General features: G+C 35.2%; 1 protein-coding gene across 8 annotated transcripts in view; it reads left to right on the top strand.

Moving 5' to 3' along the window:
* The window catches only part of LOC123529806 (FYVE, RhoGEF and PH domain-containing protein 4-like), a 117,165-nt gene that overhangs the window by 74,757 nt on the left and 18,813 nt on the right, over positions 1-23,595 (top strand). For 7 of the 8 annotated variants that reach the window (XM_053521191.1, XM_053521190.1, XM_053521193.1 and 4 more), the window contains 3 exons: positions 4,285-5,192; positions 16,479-16,577; positions 22,843-22,991. In XM_053521191.1, coding sequence (XP_053377166.1) covers positions 4,285-5,192; positions 16,479-16,577; positions 22,843-22,991 — 1,156 coding nt within the window. Of the gene's footprint in view, positions 1-4,016; positions 4,138-4,284; positions 5,193-16,478; positions 16,578-22,842; positions 22,992-23,595 lie in introns of those variants that run through there. The other variant, XM_053521196.1, reaches the window with a different exon arrangement.

Here is a 23,595-nt window from a genome sequence, read left to right as displayed (position 1 = left end):
ATTATGCCCCCTTTTAGACTTAGAAAATTTTGGTTAAAGTTTTACATGCAAGTTACTATCTCCAAAACTAATGCAGATATTGATTTGAAACTTCACATGTGTCTTCGGGGTTATAAAACTAGTTGATAGCAGCAAGTCCCATAACTCTGACCTTCATTTTGGCCAAATTATGTCCCTTTTGGACTTAGAAAATTCTGGTTAAAGTTTTGCATGCAAGTACATACAGCTATTACTAAAAGGCATATAGATTTGAAACTTATTTTTTCTTTTACTAGATCAATTACCAACCTCACTGGATCAAGTCCCATAACTCTGGCATGTATTTTGGGCAAATTATGCCCCCTTTTAGACTTTGAAAATTCTGGTTAAAGTTTTACATGCAAGTTTCTATCTCCAAAACTAATGCAGATATTGAATTGAAACTTCACATGTGCCTTCGGGGTTATAAAACTAGTTGATAGCAGCAAGTCCCATAACTGATATGCATTTTGGTCAAATTATTCCCCCTTTTGAACTTAAAACTCTTCTGATATTTAACCTTTTTGGGTAATATTTTCCTGCTTCTGGGACAATATTTCGAATAGTCGAGCTTGGCTGTCTTACGGACAGCTCTTGTTATTTGGCAGATCCCTTTTTTGTTCACTTACAATAATTTTTTTTTTTGGAATTACTTCCCTTTTATGTTACTATAAATAGTTCGTTTTGATACTTTTTTATCATTAGCTGCAGGGAAAAACCGAGACCTTTTTTCTGTGGTACAACATGGATGGTACCTCCAATTATTAGGTGTATTTTGACATACCTGTACCTTGTAAGGATTTTTTTGTGGACTTAGAATATTTTTTTGCTGACTTAGAATTTTTTTTTTTAATTTCTTCCCTTTGTTGTTCCTGTCCTTTGGGCTTCAACAGTCAAGTTCTTTAAATTTTGCTCCCATCCTCTGATGTAACCCTTCAGGCATATATTGCCCCACTTGGCGGAGCTTTTTTTTTTAATCCTATAAAAGCTATAGATTTGAAACTTGTTTATTACCATAAAATTAGTAAGTAGGTCAAGAACCATAACTCTCTCCCGCATTTTTTCAGAATTATGTGCCTTTTCAACTTACAAAATAAGTATTTCGTGGTTGTTTTTTTGTTTATGTTCACTTTTTTAGCTCACCTGGTGAGCAGTTGTGATCTTGCTGTGTCCGTTGTGCGTCCGTCCATCAAGTCGTCCGTCCGTCGTCAACAATTGTGTTTAAACGACATCTCCTTCAAAACAACTCAATGGATTTTGATGAAACTTTGCATGGATGTTCCTTGGATGGTCCTCTACCATATTTGTTCAAACTGTTCCACTTGGTTGCACATAGGGGCCGCCAGAGCTAAAAATAGAAAAACCTTCAAACAACATCTCCTCCTAAACCAACAGTTCGATTTTGAAATAATTTCGACCAAATGGCCTTTATGTCACCCTCTGCCAAGATTGTTCAAATTATATCGATTTGTCACACCCCGCCAGGGGGTGTGGTCACTTTTCCCTATATGTATATAGTGGAAATTTAAAAAATCTTCTTGTGTGAAACTGTTGGGCCGATTTTAAAATAATTTTACACAAACGGTCCTTGTGTGACCCTCTATCAAGATTGTTCATATTATTTAGATTTGTCAAAAAACCTGGCCGCCAGAGGGCGTGGCCACTTTTCCCTATATATATAGTGGAAACTTCAAACATTTTCTCGTGCGAAACTGTTAGCCCGATTTTAAAATAATTTTACGTAAATGGTTCTTGTGTGACTTTCTACAAATATTGTTGAAATTTTTCTGATTCGTTAAAAACATGGCCGTCAGAGGTTACTTTTCATCAACAATTTCTTTAAACAATATCTCCTCCAAAACCATTGAATGGATTTTGATGAAACTTTACACAAATGATCTCTTGGTAGCCCTCTTTCAAAGTTGTTCAAATAGTTCCGGTTCATTTAACATATTGGTCTTTTTGGTTAAAAATAGGTTTTTAGGTATCAGACTTACAAATATCCTTTTCTCTAGAGCTTTGATATTTGGCATGTGATTTAAGGATTTGACTCTCTACCATACTTGTCCAAATTATTACCCTAAGGTAAAAAAAAAATGGCCATGGACGTGTCTGACATGTACTTACTATAGGCTTTTATATAAGAAACTTTGAAAATCTTCTTTTCTGAATCAATAAAAGCTCAAGCTTTGATATTTGGTGGTGATATCAGATTTGTAATTTTTACCTTAATTATTCAAATTGTTGCCCTAGGTTCAAAAATATGTGTGAAATGTATATAATATAAGCTAACATAGAAGAAACCTAACTCTGTACCTATACAAAAACACTTGAAGCCTTGTACACAGGTGAGCGCTTTAGGGTCAATGACCCTCTTGTTTGAATACTTACTATAGCTTTGAAACTTTATACATTTTTTTGTCATCAGTTAAGATGAGTAAGAAGATCAAGAACCATAAATATTTTCTTGCAAACTGTGCAGCATTTACAGATGACCAATGGTACCTGCACTCGCAGGTTACAGTGCTCTTGTTGCTTACAAATTCAAACAACAAGTAGCCAGTGATACAAAGATACAAATATTGGTCTGAAATTAATGTTGGATAGGAGAGTGATTCTACCATTTAATTTTGTATATAATTGGCAAAATGTGAGGCTGCAACTATGATATTTCAGTATAGCATTATAATAAACTTGCAAAGAAAGATACAGCCTGAAAAATTGGAAAATTCTGGTTAGCCTTAAAATTATTGTTAAAGAAAAAGTATCAGTTTAAAACCTAAAAATATCAAGATCAGTGTGTATTGGAAGAAACTAATAACATGCATGCTTAAAGAAATTTATTACAGTCATTTTCAGTGAATTTTTGAAATATCTGGTAATTCCACAGAGCAAAATGAAAAGTATCAAATTTTCCTCAGTTACAGAACCACCAAATTGATAAAAATTGTAATTTATTGAAAAGACATAAAATAAACAGAAAATTTATTTGTTTTACATGTAAGATGGAAGTAAAGATATTTTGATCTTAAACTGAAACAAGCAAAATGTCTTCTACAGCTTTGTCCTTGCCAGCCTGAAACTTGTAATAAAATGAAACCTTGATCAGAAAGACTGCACTGATAATATATTCTTTAATTACAATTAACCTTGTATAACATTTTATGGAACATAAGTTTAATTGAATCAAATAACTCCAGTAACCTACCAGATCTGTTAGTATTACATATACATGTACTTTAATATAATACTTATACATTAATATATTTTTCCATACCCATTATTTATCAGATTTAATGATTAAAATGAAGCTTCTTTTGCAAATAAAAAAGTATATAATAAATAGTACATAATATTCTGTATGTTTATCATACTTTTTTGGCTGGTATGAGAGAATAAAAATGCACTTTCTGCTTAATACTGGGTAAAGGGCATATATTCATGCACCAAGTAACATCAGGATTTTTATAACCTTGGTTGAAAGGATAAAGAAACAATGATTTCTTTTTGAAATATGGATTACGGAGGAAACTTGAACCTATAGAAAGTACAGCATGGTTCAATACATCGTAGGTATCTGTCATAAAGAACAAATAAACCTTATGTGATTCATATAATGTCTTATAACATCATTATAACACGTAATATATAATAAGCCATTCCCACTTAAATTTGCTGACTATTTTTAACGTTTGCTGTTGTTAGTTTATGATCTGTGAAAATATGATTTATATCAAAGAAATTATAATGGTTAAATCTGATATCATAACAAACAAATTGATGTTTGAGTATTTATGATTTCATGGAATTTAAAATTTATTTAAATGGTCAATGTTCAGTTTTGTTTCGTACAACTATATTTTCCTTTAGGTAAAGGGAAAATGTGAATTGTGAAATTTTATTTGTCAGTGTGTGTTTTGGTTTGTTTTTTTCGAAAAAGAAATTAAGAGTAATGTTATTTTTTTTCAAACTTGGAATGCACAAACTGTAATGAAGTATTGGAATGCGGTAAAATGATTGGACATTTTTCGAAAAAATCTAATAGATACTCTATTGAAATAAATCCTGTAAATTATCATGGAATACAGTGTCTGGTTAAACTTCTGTCAAATGTTAAAGGTTTGATTTTTTTATTTCATCAGTTTTAATTCCTTGTTCCTCTCATTCAGTTATTTAAATGCAAATAGGAGATAACCTCATGAAAATTTACATAAAAGAAAGTTAATAGATATTATTTAATTTAAATGATCTTTATTTTAATTTCAGCACCAGGAAGGCCAAAATTCATTGAGCACCTGATAAACCGTGTAGTCTCCAAGCGAGTTAGTCAGCAAAACAGCAATGGCTTGATCAGCGCCAGTGAGGACCCTGTAGAGGTTCCGGCGGAACCACTTTCACCTGATTCAGAAAAATGTCTGAAGCAGGCAGAAGCCATTGTTGAAGAATTATTATCATGCCCAAATAGACCCGCAAGTGGGGAATCTACCGATTCTGGGAAAGGATCATCTTTATTAGAATCCACAAGCGATTTTTCGCCAACCTCAAAAAGAAAATCCTGGTCAACCCCTGCCTCACCTACTTTCCATGGAATTGTTAGAGAAAGATTAAAAAGTTTTCAGGTCTTGAATGAATCAAGTGATACAGATTCTGTTTCCTCACAGGCTGGGATACATTCGCCTTTACACAAACAGAAATCATTTAAAAATGAGGAGTTTGATCAGGAAATCAGAGAAATGAACAAAAATAGCAAACAGTTCCATTGCTCTGAGTCTCAGGATGCTAGTTTTAATGCTGCAGTAATGGAAGAAGGATATGTAAAAGCTCTTGTTGCAAAGATTAATGAGAATAAGCTAAAACAAGATCCGGAAAAGAAGAATGAAAACACGGAAAATGGTGAATTAGTAAGTGATGACCTTAAACTTAAAATAGGTAAGGAGGATTCAGGATGGAATGAATGGGATCAGCAAGAATGTGAAAACGAAGGAATAGAAGAGAAAGTAGGAGAAGCTGAAACTGAAACTGCAAATAAAAGGACTAGTGGTAGTTTAGATGAAGTTGATGTAAGGTCTGAAAACACAGCACATACTGCTTCTATCAGAAGTTCTTGTTCATCACCAGGATCATCATCACGTGAAAATTCTCGGACAAACTCTGTGTCTGACAGTGATAGCCATGTAAGTAAAGCGCTTAAAAAATTCAATCTGGAACGCAATAAAAGTATACCACAGTCTCGCTTGAACTCCCTCTCTGCTACTTCTTTCTCTTTTAACACACATATCAGATCTCCTCCAAAACTACGCAAATCTAACAAACTCGGTGATTCTCAAAAATGTAACACTAATGATTATAGAAACACTAATGGTGCTGTTCTGTCTTCTTGTGCTAAAAATAGAAACTGTATGTCATGTGATGTTGAAAGTACTGTTGAACAGTCTGCAGGTCAGACTGGTTCCACAGAGAAACGTGGCTGTGTGTCGCAGAGTTTCGATTATGGACTGCTACTGTTAATCCTGTCCAAAACTGTTTGAATGCAGATACTGAGTCATAGATGGTGTTACCACTGAGTTTAGAGACATCGTCGGACTGTGGCGCATTGATCTATGTCTATTTATCCTTCAATGTTTGCAAGACTTCAAAAGTAACAGTTAACATTGATCAGTTTTCGAGATAAATTGTCCATCTTAGGAAATTTGATGATTTGTGTATGCTTTCAGGAGTAAATATGTGAATCAGTTTATTCGGATGTGAATTGTTGGTTCAGGGAACGATTAATGCTACATACAGAAGAATGTAATGGTATCGTGATTTAGAATGATCCAGTTATTTTATGTAACTATTTTAGATCAGCTATCAAACTTTATTTATCTACATCATTAATAAATCATGATCTCAATTATGGAATAAAATCTTTGTTGAAAAATTGTGGCAAAACTCAAATGATGATCATGAGACAATTCCTAGGCAAATCATACGCCTGCAAAGACAAGCAAACCAAATAACCCAGCAGTGAAGGTCCTAAAACACGGGAAAGAAGAATGGGGAAGATGCCAAGACTGTATGCAAATATTGTTTTTGCTGACACTATGAAATATCTTTCTGAATGTTTGCCATTATCATAATTCGACTTAACTATTATTTCAGAAAATTCAGACATGTCCCACAAGTACAATAAAAGGATTAAATTCAAGCCTTGGAGATTGGTATAATCATTACAAGGTTTCTTAGCTATATGACCTGGACATGAAATTGATGTGGTCATTACAAGGCATCTGTGATAATTATATTTGGACAGGAAAGTGACACAGTCATTACAAGGTTTCTTTGATAATTATATTTGGACAGGAAAGTGACGTAGTCATAACAAGGTTTCTTTGATAACTATATTTGGACAGGAAAGTGACGTAGTCATTACAAGGTTTCTTTGATAACTATATTTGGACAGGAGATTAATGTAGTCGTTACAAGGTTTCTTCGATAACTATATTTGGACATGAGATTAATGTAGCCATTACAAGGTTTCTTCGATAACTGTATTTGGACATGAGATTAATGTAGCCATTACAAGGTTTCTTCGATAACTGTATTTGGACATGAGATTTATGTAGTCGTTACAAGGTTTCTTCGATAACTGTATTTGGACATGAGATTAATGTAACCGTTACAAGGTTTCTTCGATAACTGTATTTGGACATGAGATTTATGTAGTCGTTACAAGGTTTCTTTGATAACTCTATTTGGACATGAGAGTAATGTAACCGTTACAAGGTTTCTTCGATAACTGTATTTGGACATGAGATTAATGTAGTCGTTACAAGGTTTCTTGGATAACTGTATTTGGACATGAGATTAATGTAGTCGTTACAAGGTTTCTTCGATAACTGTATTTGGACATGAGATTAATGTAGTCGTTACAAGGTTTCTTGGATAACTGTATTTGGACATGAGATTAATGTAGTCGTTACAAGGTTTCTTCGATAACTGTATTTGGACATGAGATTAATGTAGTCGTTACAAGGTTTCTTCGATAACTGTATTTGGACATGAGATTAATGTAGTCGTTACAAGGTTTCTTCGATAACTATATTTGGACATGAGATTTATGTAGTCGTTACAAGGTTTCTTCGATAACTATATTTGGACATGAGATTAATGTAGTCGTTACAAGGTTTCTTCGATAACTATATTTGGACAGGAGAGGGATACAGTCAATACAAGGTTTCTTTGATAACTATATTTGGACATGAGATTAATATAGTCGTTACAAGGTTTCTTTGATAACTGTATTTGGACAGGAGAGGGATACAGTCAATACAAGGTTTCTTTGATAACTATATTTGGACATGAGATTAATGTAGTCATTACAAGGTTTCTTTGATAACTATATTTGGACATGAGATTTATGTAGTCGTTACAAGGTTTCTTTGATAACTATATTTGGACAGGAGAGGGATACAGTCAATACAAGGTTTCTTTGATAACTATATTTGGACATGAGATTAATGTAGTCGTTACAAGGTTTCTTTGATAACTATATTTGGACAAGAGATTAATGTAGTCGTTACAAGGTTTCTTTGATAACTTTATTTGGACAGGAGAGGGATACAGTCACTACAAGGTTTCTTTGATAACTGTATTTGGACAGGAGAGTGATACAGTCACTACAAGGTTTCTTTGATAACTGTATTTGGACAGGAGATTAATGTAGTCATTAAAAGGTTTCTTTGATAACTGTATTTGGACATGAGATTAATGTAGTCATTACAAGGTTTCTTTGATAACTGTATTTGGACATGAGATTAATGTAGTCGTTACAAGGTTTCTTTGATAACTGTATTTGGACATGAGATTAATGTAGTCATTACAAGGTTTCTTTGATAACTGTATTTGGACATGAGATTAATGTAGTCGTTACAAGGTTTCTTCGATAACTATATTTGGACAGGAGAGGGATACAGTCAATACAAGGTTTCTTTGATAACTATATTTGGACATGAGATTAATATAGTCGTTACGAGGTTTCTTTGATAACTGTATTTGGACATGAGATTAATTTAGTCGTTACAAGGTTTCTTTGATAACTGTATTTGGACATGAGATTAATGGTGTCATTACAAGGTTTCTTTGATAACTGTATTTGGACATGAGATTAATATAGTCGTTACAAGGTTTCTTTGATAACTGTATTTGGACATGAGATTAATATAGTCGTTACAAGGTTTCTTTGATAACTGTATTTGGACATGAGATTAATATAGTCGTTACAAGGTTTCTTTGATAACTATATTTGGACAGGAGAGGGATACAGTCAATACAAGGTTTCTTTGATAACTATATTTGGACATGAGATTAATGTAGTCGTTACAAGGTTTCTTTGATAACTATATCTGGACAGGAGAGGGATACAGTCAATACAAGGTTTCTTTGATAACTATATTTGGACATGAGATTAATATAGTCGTTACAAGGTTTCTTTGATAACTGTATTTGGACATGAGATTAATGTAGTCGTTACAAGGTTTCTTTGATAACTGTATTTGGACATGAGATTAATGTAGTCGTTACAAGGTTTATTTGATAACTATATTTGGACATGAGATTAATGTAGTCGTTACAAGGTTTCTTTGATAACTATATTGGACAGGAGAGGGATACAGTCACTACAAGGTTTCTTTGATAACTGTATTTGGACAGGAGAGTGATACAGTCACTACAAGGTTTCTTTGATAACTGTATTTGGACAGGAGAGTGATACAGTCACTACAAGGTTTCTTTGATAACTGTATTTGGACAGGAGAGTGGTACAGTCACTACAAGGTCCTTCACTCATGGAGAAAGTCCACATAGGAACAGACATTGTAAAGTTGACTATCATAGAACACAAGTCCCCTTAATAGTCACCAAGTATGTAATGAACTGCAAACCAAGAATATAGATCTATATAAATACCCTATGAATTTTAATTGGTTCATTTACCATTTTCATGAAATTCCATGTTATTTTAAATCTTGATAAATATGGAATTGAAATGTTTAAGTGTTTATACCCCTACAGAAAATTTAGGGTTGTGGGCGGGGCACTTTTACTTTATCTCTGTTACTACTTGATTAATTTACTTTAATTGAGAGCCATAATATATCTTGCACAAATAAACCATGAATTATATTTCAGGTTAAAGTTTTGATGCACTTTTCCTCTATCTCTGTTATCATTTGAAGGATTTGCATCAAACTTAATTCAATTTAGCCCATATCATGATAGGACAAAGGGGATTTGTTTACAATTTAAGGAGATGAATCCATTTTCATATGGTATAGTGGACGCAACTTGAACCTGATGGTTGACCTTTGTATTATAATACATAATGAGGCACAGCCTATTATTGAAAAGGAGTGCATTGTATACAAACTAACTGCATATAAATATACATGGATACCCTAAGCACCCCTTATTTATACTAATGAATTAATCTGTATGAATAATCAGCCTAAGGTCAACCATTGCGGTCAAATTGCGACTACTATAAATCAGCTTGAAAATGATTGAGATATGGCCTAGTGACATAGTTTTTAATCCATAATCGAAAGCAACCCAGTTTCAAATTTGATATAGATTTCATAAAGACAAACTTTCTGACAAAACACTTTGTGCTTGATGAGCTAAACAAGAGAGCCGTGAAAAGACCCTGTATTGCTTACCTAACTTTTAGTTCATACCTAGATGACCTAGTATTCAGTCTGACTGACCAAGATTTCACTAAAACAAACATCCTGAACATGTTTATTTCTTGTTATTTTCTCTCTTTTGAACTGAGTTTATGTCCAGACAGTGACATTGCAACTGCTGAAAGATATTTCATAAGAATTTAGCAATAATTGTTGAAGGGATTGTTTAGAAAAACTTTACTTGATAGTGATGGTAACAAGAAGAATTGAGATCCTAAATAGTTTTCATTGTATTGTACTGATGGTTGGCAATTCATTTACAAGTATAAACAATCTACTTGCAACGATTTTCCTTTATTAATATTTGCCCAATATTACCTGTAAGCTTTTCAATGCTTGCATGTATGGATTATCTATGCTTTACTTCAGTTTATTATGCAGATGCATTCAGTTATAAAATACAATATAGAAATGTCTTGCATGAAGTTTTGTTTATCAATATCATTTCAAATTTCATAATGACTACTGTCTATATTATCTTCTCATTGATCGGTTGAGGAAGTTGGCCATCGACTAGCCTCTTCATATTTATCTGTATCTTACGTATATTCAGTTTTATACTATATCGGACATGTTTTTCTGTATTGACGGAAGTTTCACAATGGATATAGACACACACTAAGGTTGAGCTACTCTTTATATTAGATGGTAGGTTTTTTTGTACAGTATTGTTAATAAAAGATGTTATTAAATTTTTACAGATAAAACTTTATGTTGAAATACAAAATTCTTCTCTATTTATCAAGACTTTCTGTTGAAATATAAAATATAAAATGTTTTTAAAAGTTATCTGTCAAAAAATTTAAACGGAAAATGTGGATTGATTTAGAATACTTTTATTTTAGATCTTAACTTCCTACATAAAATTACAATTACCCTCTTCGAGTTAGAAAGCTGCAGACTAACAATAAATAAGGTGGTAATATGCAAAAATCTGTTTATCTCCCAGACGAAATGATGACCATGGTTGACCATGGTCACCACGGTTATTGATGGTTGACCATATTTATAGAATAGTTTTCCTGGATTTATAGGCAGATTCAAAGGTAAACTTTCATAGTTTGACTATAATTTGTTGTCATCTTAGCAATTTTATGACAAGTAAATGACTGACTTGCAAAAATAGATATAGACTGCAATTGTCATGTATTTTCCCAACCCTTTCAAATTCATATTTATACAGCTTTTGATAGTCAGTAATCACCATGGTCAACCATCCTCGTGGACCTTTGTTGACCATGGTCTGATACCATGTTTTATGACTATGGTACCAATTACCACAGCCATGGTCAACCATGGCAAACCATTGTCCCATGACCATGCATAGTAAACCATGAATTACCATGGTAATAAACCGTCAATTTTGACTGGGTCTCCTTGCATTTATCAGAACTACATCTGTGTAATATGATAGACACACTGTTACATACTGATCAGCAATGTGATAGAAACAGTCCTGTCTTTTTCCTGTACTGGTCAGGTCTACCTAGACACAACACTGATCAGCACTACATCAGTGTAATATGATAGGCAAAATCCTTTCTTCTCCCTGTACTGATTAGCTGAGTGTGATAGAAACAGTCCTTTCTTCTCCCTGTACTGATCAGCTGAGTGTGATAGAAACAGTCCTTTCTAATTTCCCTGTACTGATTAACTGAGTGTGATAGGAATATTCTTTTCTTCTCCCTGTATTGATCAGCTGAGTGTGATAGAAACAGTCTAGCTTTTCTTCTCCCTGTACTGATCAGCTGAGTGTGATAGAAACAGTCTTTTCTTCTCCCTGTACTGATAAGCTGAGTGTGATAGAAACAGTCTTTTCTTCTCCTTGTACTGATAAGCTGAGTGTGATAGAAACAGTCTTTTCTTCTCCCTGTACTGATAAGCTGAGTGTGATAGAAACAGTCTTTTCTTCTCCCTCTACTGATCAGCTGAGTGTGATAGAAACAGTCTAGCTTTTCTTCTCCCTGTATTGATAAGCTGAGTGTGATAGAAACAGTCATTTCTTCTCCCTGTACTGATTAGCTGAATGTGATAGAAACAGTCTTTTCTTCTCCCTGTACTGATAAGCTGAATGTGATAGAAACAGTCTTTTCTTCTCTCTGTACTGATAAGCTAGCTGAGTGTGATAGCAACAGTCCTTTCTTCTCCCTGTACTGATTAACTGAGTGTGATAGGATCAGTCCTTTCTTCTCCCTGTACTGATAAGCTGAGTGTGATAGAAACAGTCTTTTCTTCTCCCTGTACTGATTAGTTGGGTGTGATAGAAACAGTCCTTTCTTCTCCCTGTACTGATCAGCTGAGTGTGATAGAAACAGTCCTTTCTTCCCCTGTACTGATCAGCTGAGTGTGATAGAAACAGTCTTTTCTTCTCCCTGTACTGATCAGCTGAGTGTGATAGAAACAGTCCTTCCTTCCCCTGTACTGATCAGCTGAGTGTGATAGAAACAGTCTTGTCTTCTCTCTGTACTGATAAGCTAGCTGAGTGTGATAGCAACATTCCTTTCTTCTCCCTGTACTGATTAACTGAGTGTGATAGCATCAGTCCTTTCTTCTCCCTGTACTGATCAGCTGAGTGTGATAGAAACAGTCCTTTCTTCTCCCTGTACTGATCAGCTGAGTGTGATAGAAACAGTCCTTTCTTCTCCCTGTACTGATCAGCTGAGTGTGATAGAAACAGTCTTTTCTTCTCCCTGTACTGATCAGCTGGGTGTGATATGAGTGATAGGAACAGTCCTTTCTTCTCCCTGTACCGTTCAGCTGGGTGTGATAGGAGTGATAGGGACAGTCCTTCCTTCTCCCAGTACTGATCAGCTGGGTGTGATAGGTGTGATAGAAACAGTCTTTTCTTCTCCCTGTACTGATAAGCTGAGTGTGATAGGAACAGTTCTTGCACTCATAAAAATGGCCAGTTTCAGGTCCTAAGGTGATTAAGGATAAAAAATATTTAATGTACTATCAAGTTATCAGTTTTAAAGACAGGACCCCATGATTTCCTCTCTGTTTGGGAAAAAAACAGATTTGTTATTGAATTGAAAAAGGTCAGTAACTTCTACCAAATAATTTTTAGACTGTGAAAGATATTAATAAAACACATTTTTCTGTAGCCTGTACCATGGGTGTTACCTGTGTAAATTGTACCAGCAGCAGTATTCCAGGAATTTCTTTAAAGATTAACTAGTACATATACATGTTTTTCTTGCATTAAATGATTTCGCACTGATTTTATTACTCACTGAACACCATTACTCACCATTTAACCAACTGCTTTAATTGAGAATCTCTGCCAGTGATTCAGCCCTGCTGCTCATCTCTACTTCTCTTTCTTTCATACACTGCATGATGGATTTTAAAGATACTTTTCAGAGTAATATATAATATTGTGTTAATTTGGATATTTTTGCTCTTAACACTTTAGATACACAAAAAGAGCTGTATTTCATAGAAATGTTTTTGCTGCATTAACTGTATCAGTTCTGTATTAATGATTAAAAGTGGCAAAAATGCACTTAGATAAGTACTCCAGGCTGATCACCAGTTTGTTTGTCCATAAACTAAAGCATTGGCCCTTCATTTGCTTATCTTCAACTATAAAGTACTGATATGTTGAGAGTATTCAAATGATGATGGATATTTAGTGCCATTTTCATTTTTAATTTAATTTAGTAATAATTATTTTATACAGTTCATTACCCTATGAATTATTTTCACAGTTAATCATGGAATCATGAAAAACTATTAGACTCCAAGACAGACAGTTATTGTACTTTGTTTTCCTGCTTATAATAAGTGTGTTAGGAATGTGTTTGGACAGTGGAACTGATGGATATTGTTTTGGTCACTTTGTTCAATGAAATTTTAGAGTAGATTTAAAAAAAACGTAAAAAAAAAAAAATATGAAAAAGTCATTTTATATCTGCCAGTATACACATATAATGTAGATTGAATTTGATGAATTTGGTATTAATCTGGATTACTTTATATGCTTTTTCAAGATAGATTTTACACTTAAAAGAATACAAAATTTTAAGTTTCAATTTTTTTCTCTTTCTGAAATTTCAATAATGAAACAAGAAATAGCTTCAGAATGTTTAAAGTCAGTGCTACAGCTCTAGACAAAAATTCCATCAGAAACAGTTGTTATATTTTATATATTTTTGCAAAAGAAATCAACTCTCAATCAGATCAGTTTCTGATAATAGAGCATTAATAGAAAAATTGGCACAATATGTGAATAAGTTAATGGCAGTAAAGCCGTTCCTGTCTGGAGGGGGGAAGCAGCTGGTATTAATACTTTGCTAAATTAATATTGCAGACTTCAGGGAAAATATTGTGGCAAGAAATAAAACCCAGGAAGTCTTATAAACGGTTTTTATCAATGGAATTATTTTACTTTAAAATTTGTTGGAATTATTAAAGGCATATTTAAACTATGGTGGAAATAATTTTACATTTGAAGGTGAGGATTTCTCTTAAAAGCATGTGTTTTTCATTCGAGAGCTGCACCCTGTTTCAGAAGTGCATTTTGCACTTATATGCTGCATAACAACCATGTTATGTTATATTAAAAGCTTACCATGCATTTTTAGATTTCAAGTGTAGATTGAATAGGAGTTTATTTATGAGTGTCATTATATTCATGCATTTTAGCTTTTATGGTCTGTAAATACTATAGAGTTATTATCTGTATCTTTGATTTATAAATTCTATAAGGAAACATTTACATTTTGATAATTTATACTGCAATATTTGGTAGACTACTTGGAAAATGGTAGAGCCGTTACACTCAACGTACTTACTGGCATTAGTTTATACGCTTGTATTTCAGTATTCACATATAGGAATGCAGTGAAACTTCACATTATACTGTGATGATCTGATTTACAGTGTACAGGATTCATAACTCTGTTTTGGACTTTTTACAGAGTTGTGCAACTTTTTCAGCTTTTTGGTTTAGTTTTTGTATGTTAGCTTTCACATACTTGTTCAGTATGCTGATCTGACATGCAATGCTTATATTCATTAACTGTATTTTATCCCTTTTTATGCCCCTGGCATCTACTGATGCGGGAGGCATGTAGTGGTTGTCCTGTCCGTCCGTCCGTTGTTTCGTCCGTCCGTACGAGGTTAACCAAATGGGACCGTTTCGTCTAGCATCAATACCCCTTACTAGAATGACTTGATACTAATGCAGATGTAACCTGTGACCATTCCTCATCTTCAGACATCATCTAACCTCAGTTTGACCTTGAACTTGACCTCGATTTAGACTTAGGTTGCTTTGTATCAACAAGGATGCCACCGGGGGCATCAAGCGTTTATTGAACACAGGTCCTTGTTCTATTAAAGTTTTTGTATGTATTACTAAGCTGATTTCTTGATACTAACATATGGGAATGGTTTATTTGTACCCAACAACAACAAAGTTGTAAGGGGGTGTATACTGGTTTCAGGTTGTCTGTCTGTCTGTCTGTCTGTCCATAGACACAATATTGTGCACAATATCTCTCCTCATCCCCTTGACACAATTTAATGAAATTTCACACAAGTGATCAGTAACAACAGTAGTTTCGCATGGGGCATGTTAGGTTATTTCAGAAAAAAATTGCAGAGTTACGGGATTTTGTTTTTGTTACTATACTAATATACATAGACACAATCTTGTGCACACCATCTCTCCTTATCCCCTTGACACAATTTAATGAAACTTCACACAAGTGATCAGTAATAACAGTAGTTGTGCATGGGCGTGTAAGGTTCTTTCGGAAAATTTTTTTGCAGAGTTACGGGACTTTGTTTTTTGTTACTATACTATATACATAGACACAACCTTGTGTGCACCATCTCTCCTCATCCCCTTGACACAATTTAATGAAACTTCACACAAGTGATCAGTGATAACAGTAGTTGTGCATGGGGCATGTTAGGTTCTTTCAACAACAAAAATTGCAGAGTTACGGGACTTTGTTTCTTGTTAACATACTATGTACATACAGTCTGCATATGCAATCTTGTGTGCACCTAATCTTCCGAACCCTTGCACACAATTTAATGAAACTTCACACAAGTGATCAGTACCAACCGTAGTTGTGCATGGTGTATGTTACGTTCTTTTAGATAAATATTCTGCATAGTTATGGGACTTTGTTTTTTGTTACTATACTGTATATATACAGTCTATATACATAAAGTCCACATAATTATGCAATCTTGTGTGCGTCAAATTGCAATGTACTGTGTCAGTGCATGCGGGGGGTACATTCATCACCTTCAGTGATAGCTCTAGTTGTTCACTGTGATGACCTGACATGCATTACTCAGGTTTCATCACTGTGATTTGCTGTTTTACAAAGGTATACCCCTTTTTGACTTTTGGTATTCACTAATATTATTTTGTTAATTGATGAGGCTTTTGAATAGTCAAGCATTGCTGTCCTCCAACAGTTTTTGTTCTGTATCCTATATCCACCTGACAGGGAAGAGCACACAGTTTTTGTTAAGTATGTCTTAAGAGTGACTTTTTGACAAAATATAACACTAGTCTTGATATATATCCAGTCATAATTCTACAAAGAAAAATAATAATGAAACAAAGATTCAAGGTAGCAACATGTAATTGTTGTCAAAAGTTTATTTTGATTTAGAAAAGAACTGCTGTTTCAATTTATTTAAGCAAAACTGTTTTGATTAATTAATCAGTACTTGAAAGAATTTTGAAAAGGAATGTTTACTTTTTTGTAGGAAGAAGAGGAGAAACCAAAGGACAGGCTACACCAGATTGCACATGAACTTCTTACAACAGAGAGGGCCTATGTAGCTAGACTTAATCTTCTTGATCAGGTAATAACGTGCTTCTTACAACAGAGAGAGCCTATGTTGCTAGACTTAATCTTCTTGATCAGGTAATAACATGCTTTTTACAACAGAGAGGGCCTATGTAGCTAGACTTAATCTTCTTGATCAGGTAATAACGTGCTTCTTACAACAGAGAGAGCCTATGTTGCTAGACTTAATCTTCTTGATCAGGTAATAACATGCTTCTTACAACAGAGAGGGCCTATGTAGCTAGACTTAAACTTCTTGATCAGGTAATAACATGCTTTTTACAACAGAGAGGGCCTATGTTGCTAGACTTAATCTTCTTGATCAGGTAATAACATGCTTTTTACAACAGAGAGGGCCTATGTAGCCAGACTAAATCTTCTTGATCAGGTTAGTAATGTGCTTCTTACAACAGAGAGGGCCTATGTAGCTAGACTTAATCTTCTTGATCAGGTAATAATGTACTTGTTACAACATACAGGGCCTATGTTGGTAGACTTAATATTCTTGATCAGGTAATAATGTGCTTCTTACAACAGAGAGGGCCTATGTAGCTAGACTTATCTTCTTGATCAGGTAATAATGCGCTTCTTACAACAGAGAGGGCCTATGTATCTAGACTTATCTTCTTGATCAGGTAATAACGTGCTTCTTATAACAGAGAGGGCCTATGTTGCTAGACTAAGTCTTCTTGATCAGGTAATAACGTGGTTCTTACAACAGAGAGGGCCTATGTAGCTAGACTTATCTTCTTGGTCAGGTAATAAAGTGCTTCTTACAACAGAGAGGGCCTATGTAGCCAGACTTAATATTCTTGATCAGGTAATAATGTGCTTCTTACAACAGAGAGGGCCTATGTTGCTAGACTTATCTTCTTGATCAGGTAATAATGTGCTTCTTACAACAGAGAGGGCCTATGTAGCTAGACTTAATCTTCTTGATCAGGTAATAATGTGCTTCTTACAACAGAGAGGGCCTATGTTGCTAGACTTACCTTCTTGATCAGGTAATAACGTGCTTCTTACAACAGAGAGGAGGGCCTATGTTGCTAGACTTAATCTTCTTGATCAGGTAATAACGTGCTTCTTACAACAGAGAGGGCCTATGTATCTAGACTTAATCTTCTTGATCAGGTAATAACATGTACTTCTTACAACAGAGAGGGCCTATGTAGCTAGACTTAAACTTCTTGGTCAGGTAATAAATTGTGCTTCTTACAACAGCGAGGGCCTATGTGGCTAGTCTTAATTTACTTGATCAGGTAATAACGTGCTTCTTACAACAGAGAGGAGGGCCTATGTTGCTAGACTTAATCTTCTTGATCAGGTAATAACGTGCTTCTTACAACAGAGAGGGCCTATGTATCTAGACTTAATCTTCTTGATCAGGTAATAACATGTACTTCTTACAACAGAGAGGGCCTATGTATCTAGACTTAATCTTCTTGATCAGGTAATAACATGTACTTCTTACAACAGAGAGGGCCTATGTAGCTAGACTTAAACTTCTTGATCAGGTAATAAAGTGCTTCTTACAACAGAGAGGGCCTATGTATCTAGACTTAATCTTCTTGATCAGGTAATAACGTACTTCTTACAGCAGAGAGAGCCTAAGTATCTAGACTTAATCTTCTTGATCAGGTAATAACATGTACTTCTTACAACAGAGAGGGCCTATGTAGCTAGACTTAAACTTCTTGGTCAGGTAATAATATGTGCTTCTTACAACAGAGAGGGCCTATGTGGCTAGAATTAATCTACTTGATCAGGTAATAATGTGCTTCTTACAACAAAGAGGGCCTAGGTTGCTAGACTTAATCTTCTTGATCAGGTAATAACATATGCTTCGTACAACAGAGAGGGCCTATGCGGCTAGACTTAATCTTCTTGATCAGGTAATAACATGCTTCTTACAACGGAGAGGGCCTGTGTGGTTAGACTTAATCTTCTTGATTAGGTAATATTGTGGTTGTTACAACAGAGAGGGCCTGTGTAGCTAGACTTAATCTTCTTGATCAGGTAATAACATGCTTCTTACAACAGAGAGGGCCTATGTAGCTAGACTTAATATTCTTGATCAGGTAATAACATGTGCTTCTTACAACAGAGAGGGCCTATGTTGCTAGACTTAATCTTCTTTATCAGGTAATAACATGCTTATTACAACAGAGAGGGCCTATGTAGCTAGACTTAATCTTCTTGATCAGGTAATAATTTGCTTCTTACAACAGAGAGGGCCTGTGTAGCTAGACTTAATCTTCTTGATCAGGTAATAACGTGCTTCTTACAACAGAGAGGGCCTATGTAGTTAGACTTAATCTTTTTGATCAGGTAATAATGTGCTTCTTACAACAGAGAGGGCCTATGTAGCTAGACTTAATATTTTTGATCAGGTAATAACTTGCTTCTTACAACAGAGAGGGCCTATGTAGCTAGACTTAATCTTCTGGATCAGGTAATAACATGTACTTCTTACAACAGAGAGGGCCTATGTAGCTAGACCTGATCTTGATCAGGTTATAACGTGCTTCTTACAACTGAGAGGGCCTATGTTGCTAGACTTGATCTTCTTGTTCAGGTAATAACGTGCTTCTTACAATGGTCAGGTAATAATATGTGCTTTTTACAACAGAGAGGGCCAATATAGCTAGACTTAATCTACTTGATCAGGTAATAATGTGCTTATTACAACAGAGAGGGTGTGTGTAGCTAGACTTAATCTACTTGATCTGGTAATAACATGTGCTTCTTACAACAGAGAGGGTATATGTAGCTAGACTTGATCAGGTAACAACATCTGCTTCTTACAACAGAGATGGCCTTTGTAGCTAACCTAATCTACTTGATCAGATAATTACATATGCTTCTTACATAAAAGCAGACCTATGTAGCTAGACATTTTCTTCTTGATTAGGTAATAACATCTGTTTCTTACACAAAAACTGGTTAGACATTATCTTCATGGTCAGACAATAAGGTTTGCTTCTTCCAACAGAATGGGCATGTAGATGTCTTAAGAAGCTCTTATTACAGACATGTAGTCAGACTTAAATTCCTTAAGGCAGCTTCATAGGTAGATGTCATCTTGAATAGGTGGTTGTGTATAGCAGCATCTTCTTCAGGCAGCTACATAGGTTGATGCCTCCTTAATCAAGTAGTTGTATAATAACAACAAAAGCTTTTTAAAGCAGCTATGTAAGTTGATGACAGTAAATTGTATATAGCCAGGGTAACATTGGTAGATAGCATTATTAACAGGTGGTTGTATATATCAAGAGCTTCTTACAGGGGCTACATGTGTAGATGTCATCTTGAACAGGTAGCTATGTTTAACAAGAGCTCCTTAAAGCAATTGCGTAGGTAGATGGCATCTGACACAGGGAGTTTTCTGTTACAAAAGCTTCTTAAGACAGCTACATAGTCATATGTTGTCTTGAATATGTAGTTGTATGTAATGAGCCTTACAGGTAAATGTCATCATAAATAGTTAGTTGTATAAGGATGCTGCATAAGTAGATGTCGTTATGAACAGGTAAGTTGTATGTAAGAATTACATTTTAACAATGTCTAGACATCATTAAGTTTCTGACCAAGAAATGACACGTCGTGGGCTGAGTGCAAAACTATTGTAACTGTATATAAATAAAGAACAAGATACAATAGTTTCGTGCTCAGCCCTCTATATGCGTTTTTACCATTATTTTAGCTTAAAATCTAATCGGCTTGAAACAAGGATGATATATGTTTTATTCTTCCTTGATAAGAGCCATTTTGCTCTTTTGGTTACCAGTATTTACTGATATTTAATTTATGACTGGGAAGGGAAAGCATGTACACATGTTGTGGATGTAGCCGAAAGCATTGAAGGCAGAAGCCATAATGTCCTCTGATATATGCACTCTGGAAAAAAATGTTCTGTTTTTGGCTCACCTGAGCACATAGTACTCAACCTGACTTTTTTCCATCACCAAAATTTGTAATATCCCTATCCATTGTCAGTCAGCAATCACTTCAAACAATATTTCAGCCTACACTCATCCAGTTTCAATCAACAGAAAAGAAAAACTGAAAAAATCTGTTTGTCAAAGACTCATGCTTTCCCAATTTTGAAAGAAATTCACACAATAACCCGTTACCAAGATAAACAAATTATCACTGTTGTCAAAAATTGTGGCTACCAGGGCAGGCACGGTCATTTTTCACTATATGTATAATGTATTCAGTGTGAACTTTAGAATTTGTTTGGTCAGAATCTGCTGGCCTATTTTGTTGGCCAAATTTCAAAATATTTTAAGAGGAATGTTCCGTTGAGTGAGCCTCTACTTCTCTACTAAATATGTGGCTGTCATAGTATGTGGTCACTTTTCCTGGATACTTTAGAAATCTTCATGTCAGAAATGCTTGCTAAATTTGAAATGATTTCACACAAATGATCCATGTGTGATCTTCTGCCAAGATTGTTAAAGTTATTTGGCAATCTTGGGCATGGTCACTTCCCCACCATATGTATATAGTTGAAACCTTGAATACTTTCTTGTCTGAAACTGTTGGCCAATTTTAAAATAATTCAGAACAAAGGTTCCTTTGGTGATCCACAACCTAGATCGCAAAATATTTCGATTCACCAATAAAAATGGCCGCCAGAGCTAAAAATAGAAAAGTCTTAAAGCAGCATCCTTTGCTGGATGGCTTGTCCATTTTTGAAATAATTTCATACAAATGCCCCTTGGGTAACCAGCTTTCAGTATTGTACAAGTCATTCTGACTGATTGAACAACATTGCTGCCATCAAGAATGTTCAGTTTTCAACATAGTTGAAACATTAAACTTTCAGTTGTCAGAAAGTGAAGTTTTGACTTTAAAATAGTTTCATAAAAATATTTCTTAAGTGACCCGTTTCCAGTCTTGTTAGGATAGACAACTTAGGACCATCATTGCCCTCTTGTTTTGAAATCTAAGCATAGACATTGTTTCCCTTTTTAGCTCACCCGAGCATGAAGTGCTCAAAGGTGAGCTTTTGTGATCCCCCTGTGTCCGTCATCCGTCTGTCAGTTGTCCATCGTCAACAATTTGACTGTTAACACTCTAGAGGTCACAATTTTGGCCCAATCTTAATGAAACTTGGTCAGAATGTTACCCTCAATAAAATCTTGGACCAGTTTGATATTAATTTTGGTCATCTGGGGTCAAAAACTAGGTCACCAGGTCAAATTAAAGGAAAAGTTTGTTAACACTCTAGAGGTTACAATTTTGGCCCAATCTCAGTGAAACTTAATCAGAATGTTACCCTCAATAAAATCTTGGATGAGTTTGATATTGGGTCATCTGGAGTCAAAAACTAGGTCACCAGGTCAGATCAAAGGAAAAGCTTGTTTACACTCTAGAGGTCACAATTTTGGCCCAATCTTCGTGATACTTGGTCAGAATGTTACCCTCAATAAAATCTTGGATGAGTTTGATATTGGGTCATCTGGGTTCAAAAACTAGGTCACAGGTCAAATCAAAGGAAAAGCCTGTTAACACTGTAGAGGCCACATTTATGTCTATATCCTAATGAAACTTGGTCAGAATGTTGATCTTGATGATTTATAGGTCAAGTTCAAATCTGGATTAGAAGGGGACAAAAACTAGGTCACTAGGTCAAATCAGTGGAAAAGCTTGTGAACACTCCAGAGGCTACATTTATGACTGTATCCTCATGAAAGTTAGTCAGAATGTTAATCTTGATGATCTTTAGGTCAAGTTCAAATCTGGGTCATGTTGGGTCAAAAACTAGGTCACCGGGTCAAATCAAAGGAAAAGCTAGTTAACACTCTTAGAGGTCACAATTTTGGCCCAATCTTAATGAAACTTGGTCAGAATGTTACCCTCGATATAATCTTGGACGAGTTTGATATTGGGTCATCTAGGATGAAAAACTAGGTCACAAAGTCAAATCAAAGGAAAAGCTTGTTAACACTGTAGAGGCCACATTTGTGACTGTATCTTCATGAAATTGGTCAGAATGTTAATCTTGATGATCTCACGGTCCAGTTTGAATCTGGGTCATGTAGGGTCAAAAACTAGGTCACCAGGTCAGGTCAAAGGAAAAGCTAGTGAACACTGTAGAGGCCACATTTATGACCATATCTTAATGAAATTTGGTCAGAATGTTAATCTTGATGATTCCTAGGTCAGGTGAGTGATACAGGGCCTTCATGGCCCTCTTGTTTCAATTTTAACTTTATCTCTCTAAATGAGGTATTTCTCTGGTGTATACATGTTCTATGTTTCTGTATTTGTAGGGGTTCCATTTTCGTGTTACCATGGAGAACAAGCATGGTAACTTTCTTCCGAATGAGGCCGTCACTCAAATGTTTTCAAACATCAAGCCTATATACTTGTTTCACAAGGATTTCCTTCTTCCCCACCTAGAGGATAGAATGCAAAACTGGTGAGTCAGTTATAATTAGAGTCGTGCCATGAGAAAACCAACATAGTGCATTTGCGACCAGCATGGATCCAGACCAGCCTGCAAATCTGCACAGTCTGGTCAGGATCCATGCTGTTCGTTTTCAAAGCCTATTGTAATTAGAGAAACTGTTAGTGAACAGCATGGATCCTGAACAGACTGCGCAGATGCGCAGGCTGGCCTAGATCCATGCTGGTTGCAAATGCACTGTGTTGGTTTTCTCATAGCGCAGCTCATTTATTGTTTCTAAAATATCTAGATACTGCACGGAGGTACAGACTGATCTTGGTCTGCACTGGCATAATCACTTGCTGCCAGCTGGCTAAAAGTTAAGAATGTCATTAGTTATGATAAATGTACAATAACCGTTTGACCATTGTCTGAAAGCTACATTTATTATGTGTAGACAATTACTCCTGTATTTATGTCTCCCACCACCGGGGGAGACATAATGTTTTTGCCCTGTCCGTCCGTCACACTTCATTTCCGATCAATAACTAGAGAACCATTTGACCTAGAACCTTCAAACTTCATAGGGTCGCAGAGCTTATGGAGTAGACGTCCCCTATTGTTTTTAGGGCCACTC

The sequence above is a fragment of the Mercenaria mercenaria genome, chromosome 13, assembly GCF_021730395.1.
Source record: "Mercenaria mercenaria strain notata chromosome 13, MADL_Memer_1, whole genome shotgun sequence".
Lineage (NCBI taxonomy): Eukaryota > Metazoa > Mollusca > Bivalvia > Venerida > Veneridae > Mercenaria > Mercenaria mercenaria.
This window is presented reverse-complemented; position numbering and strand designations above follow the sequence as displayed.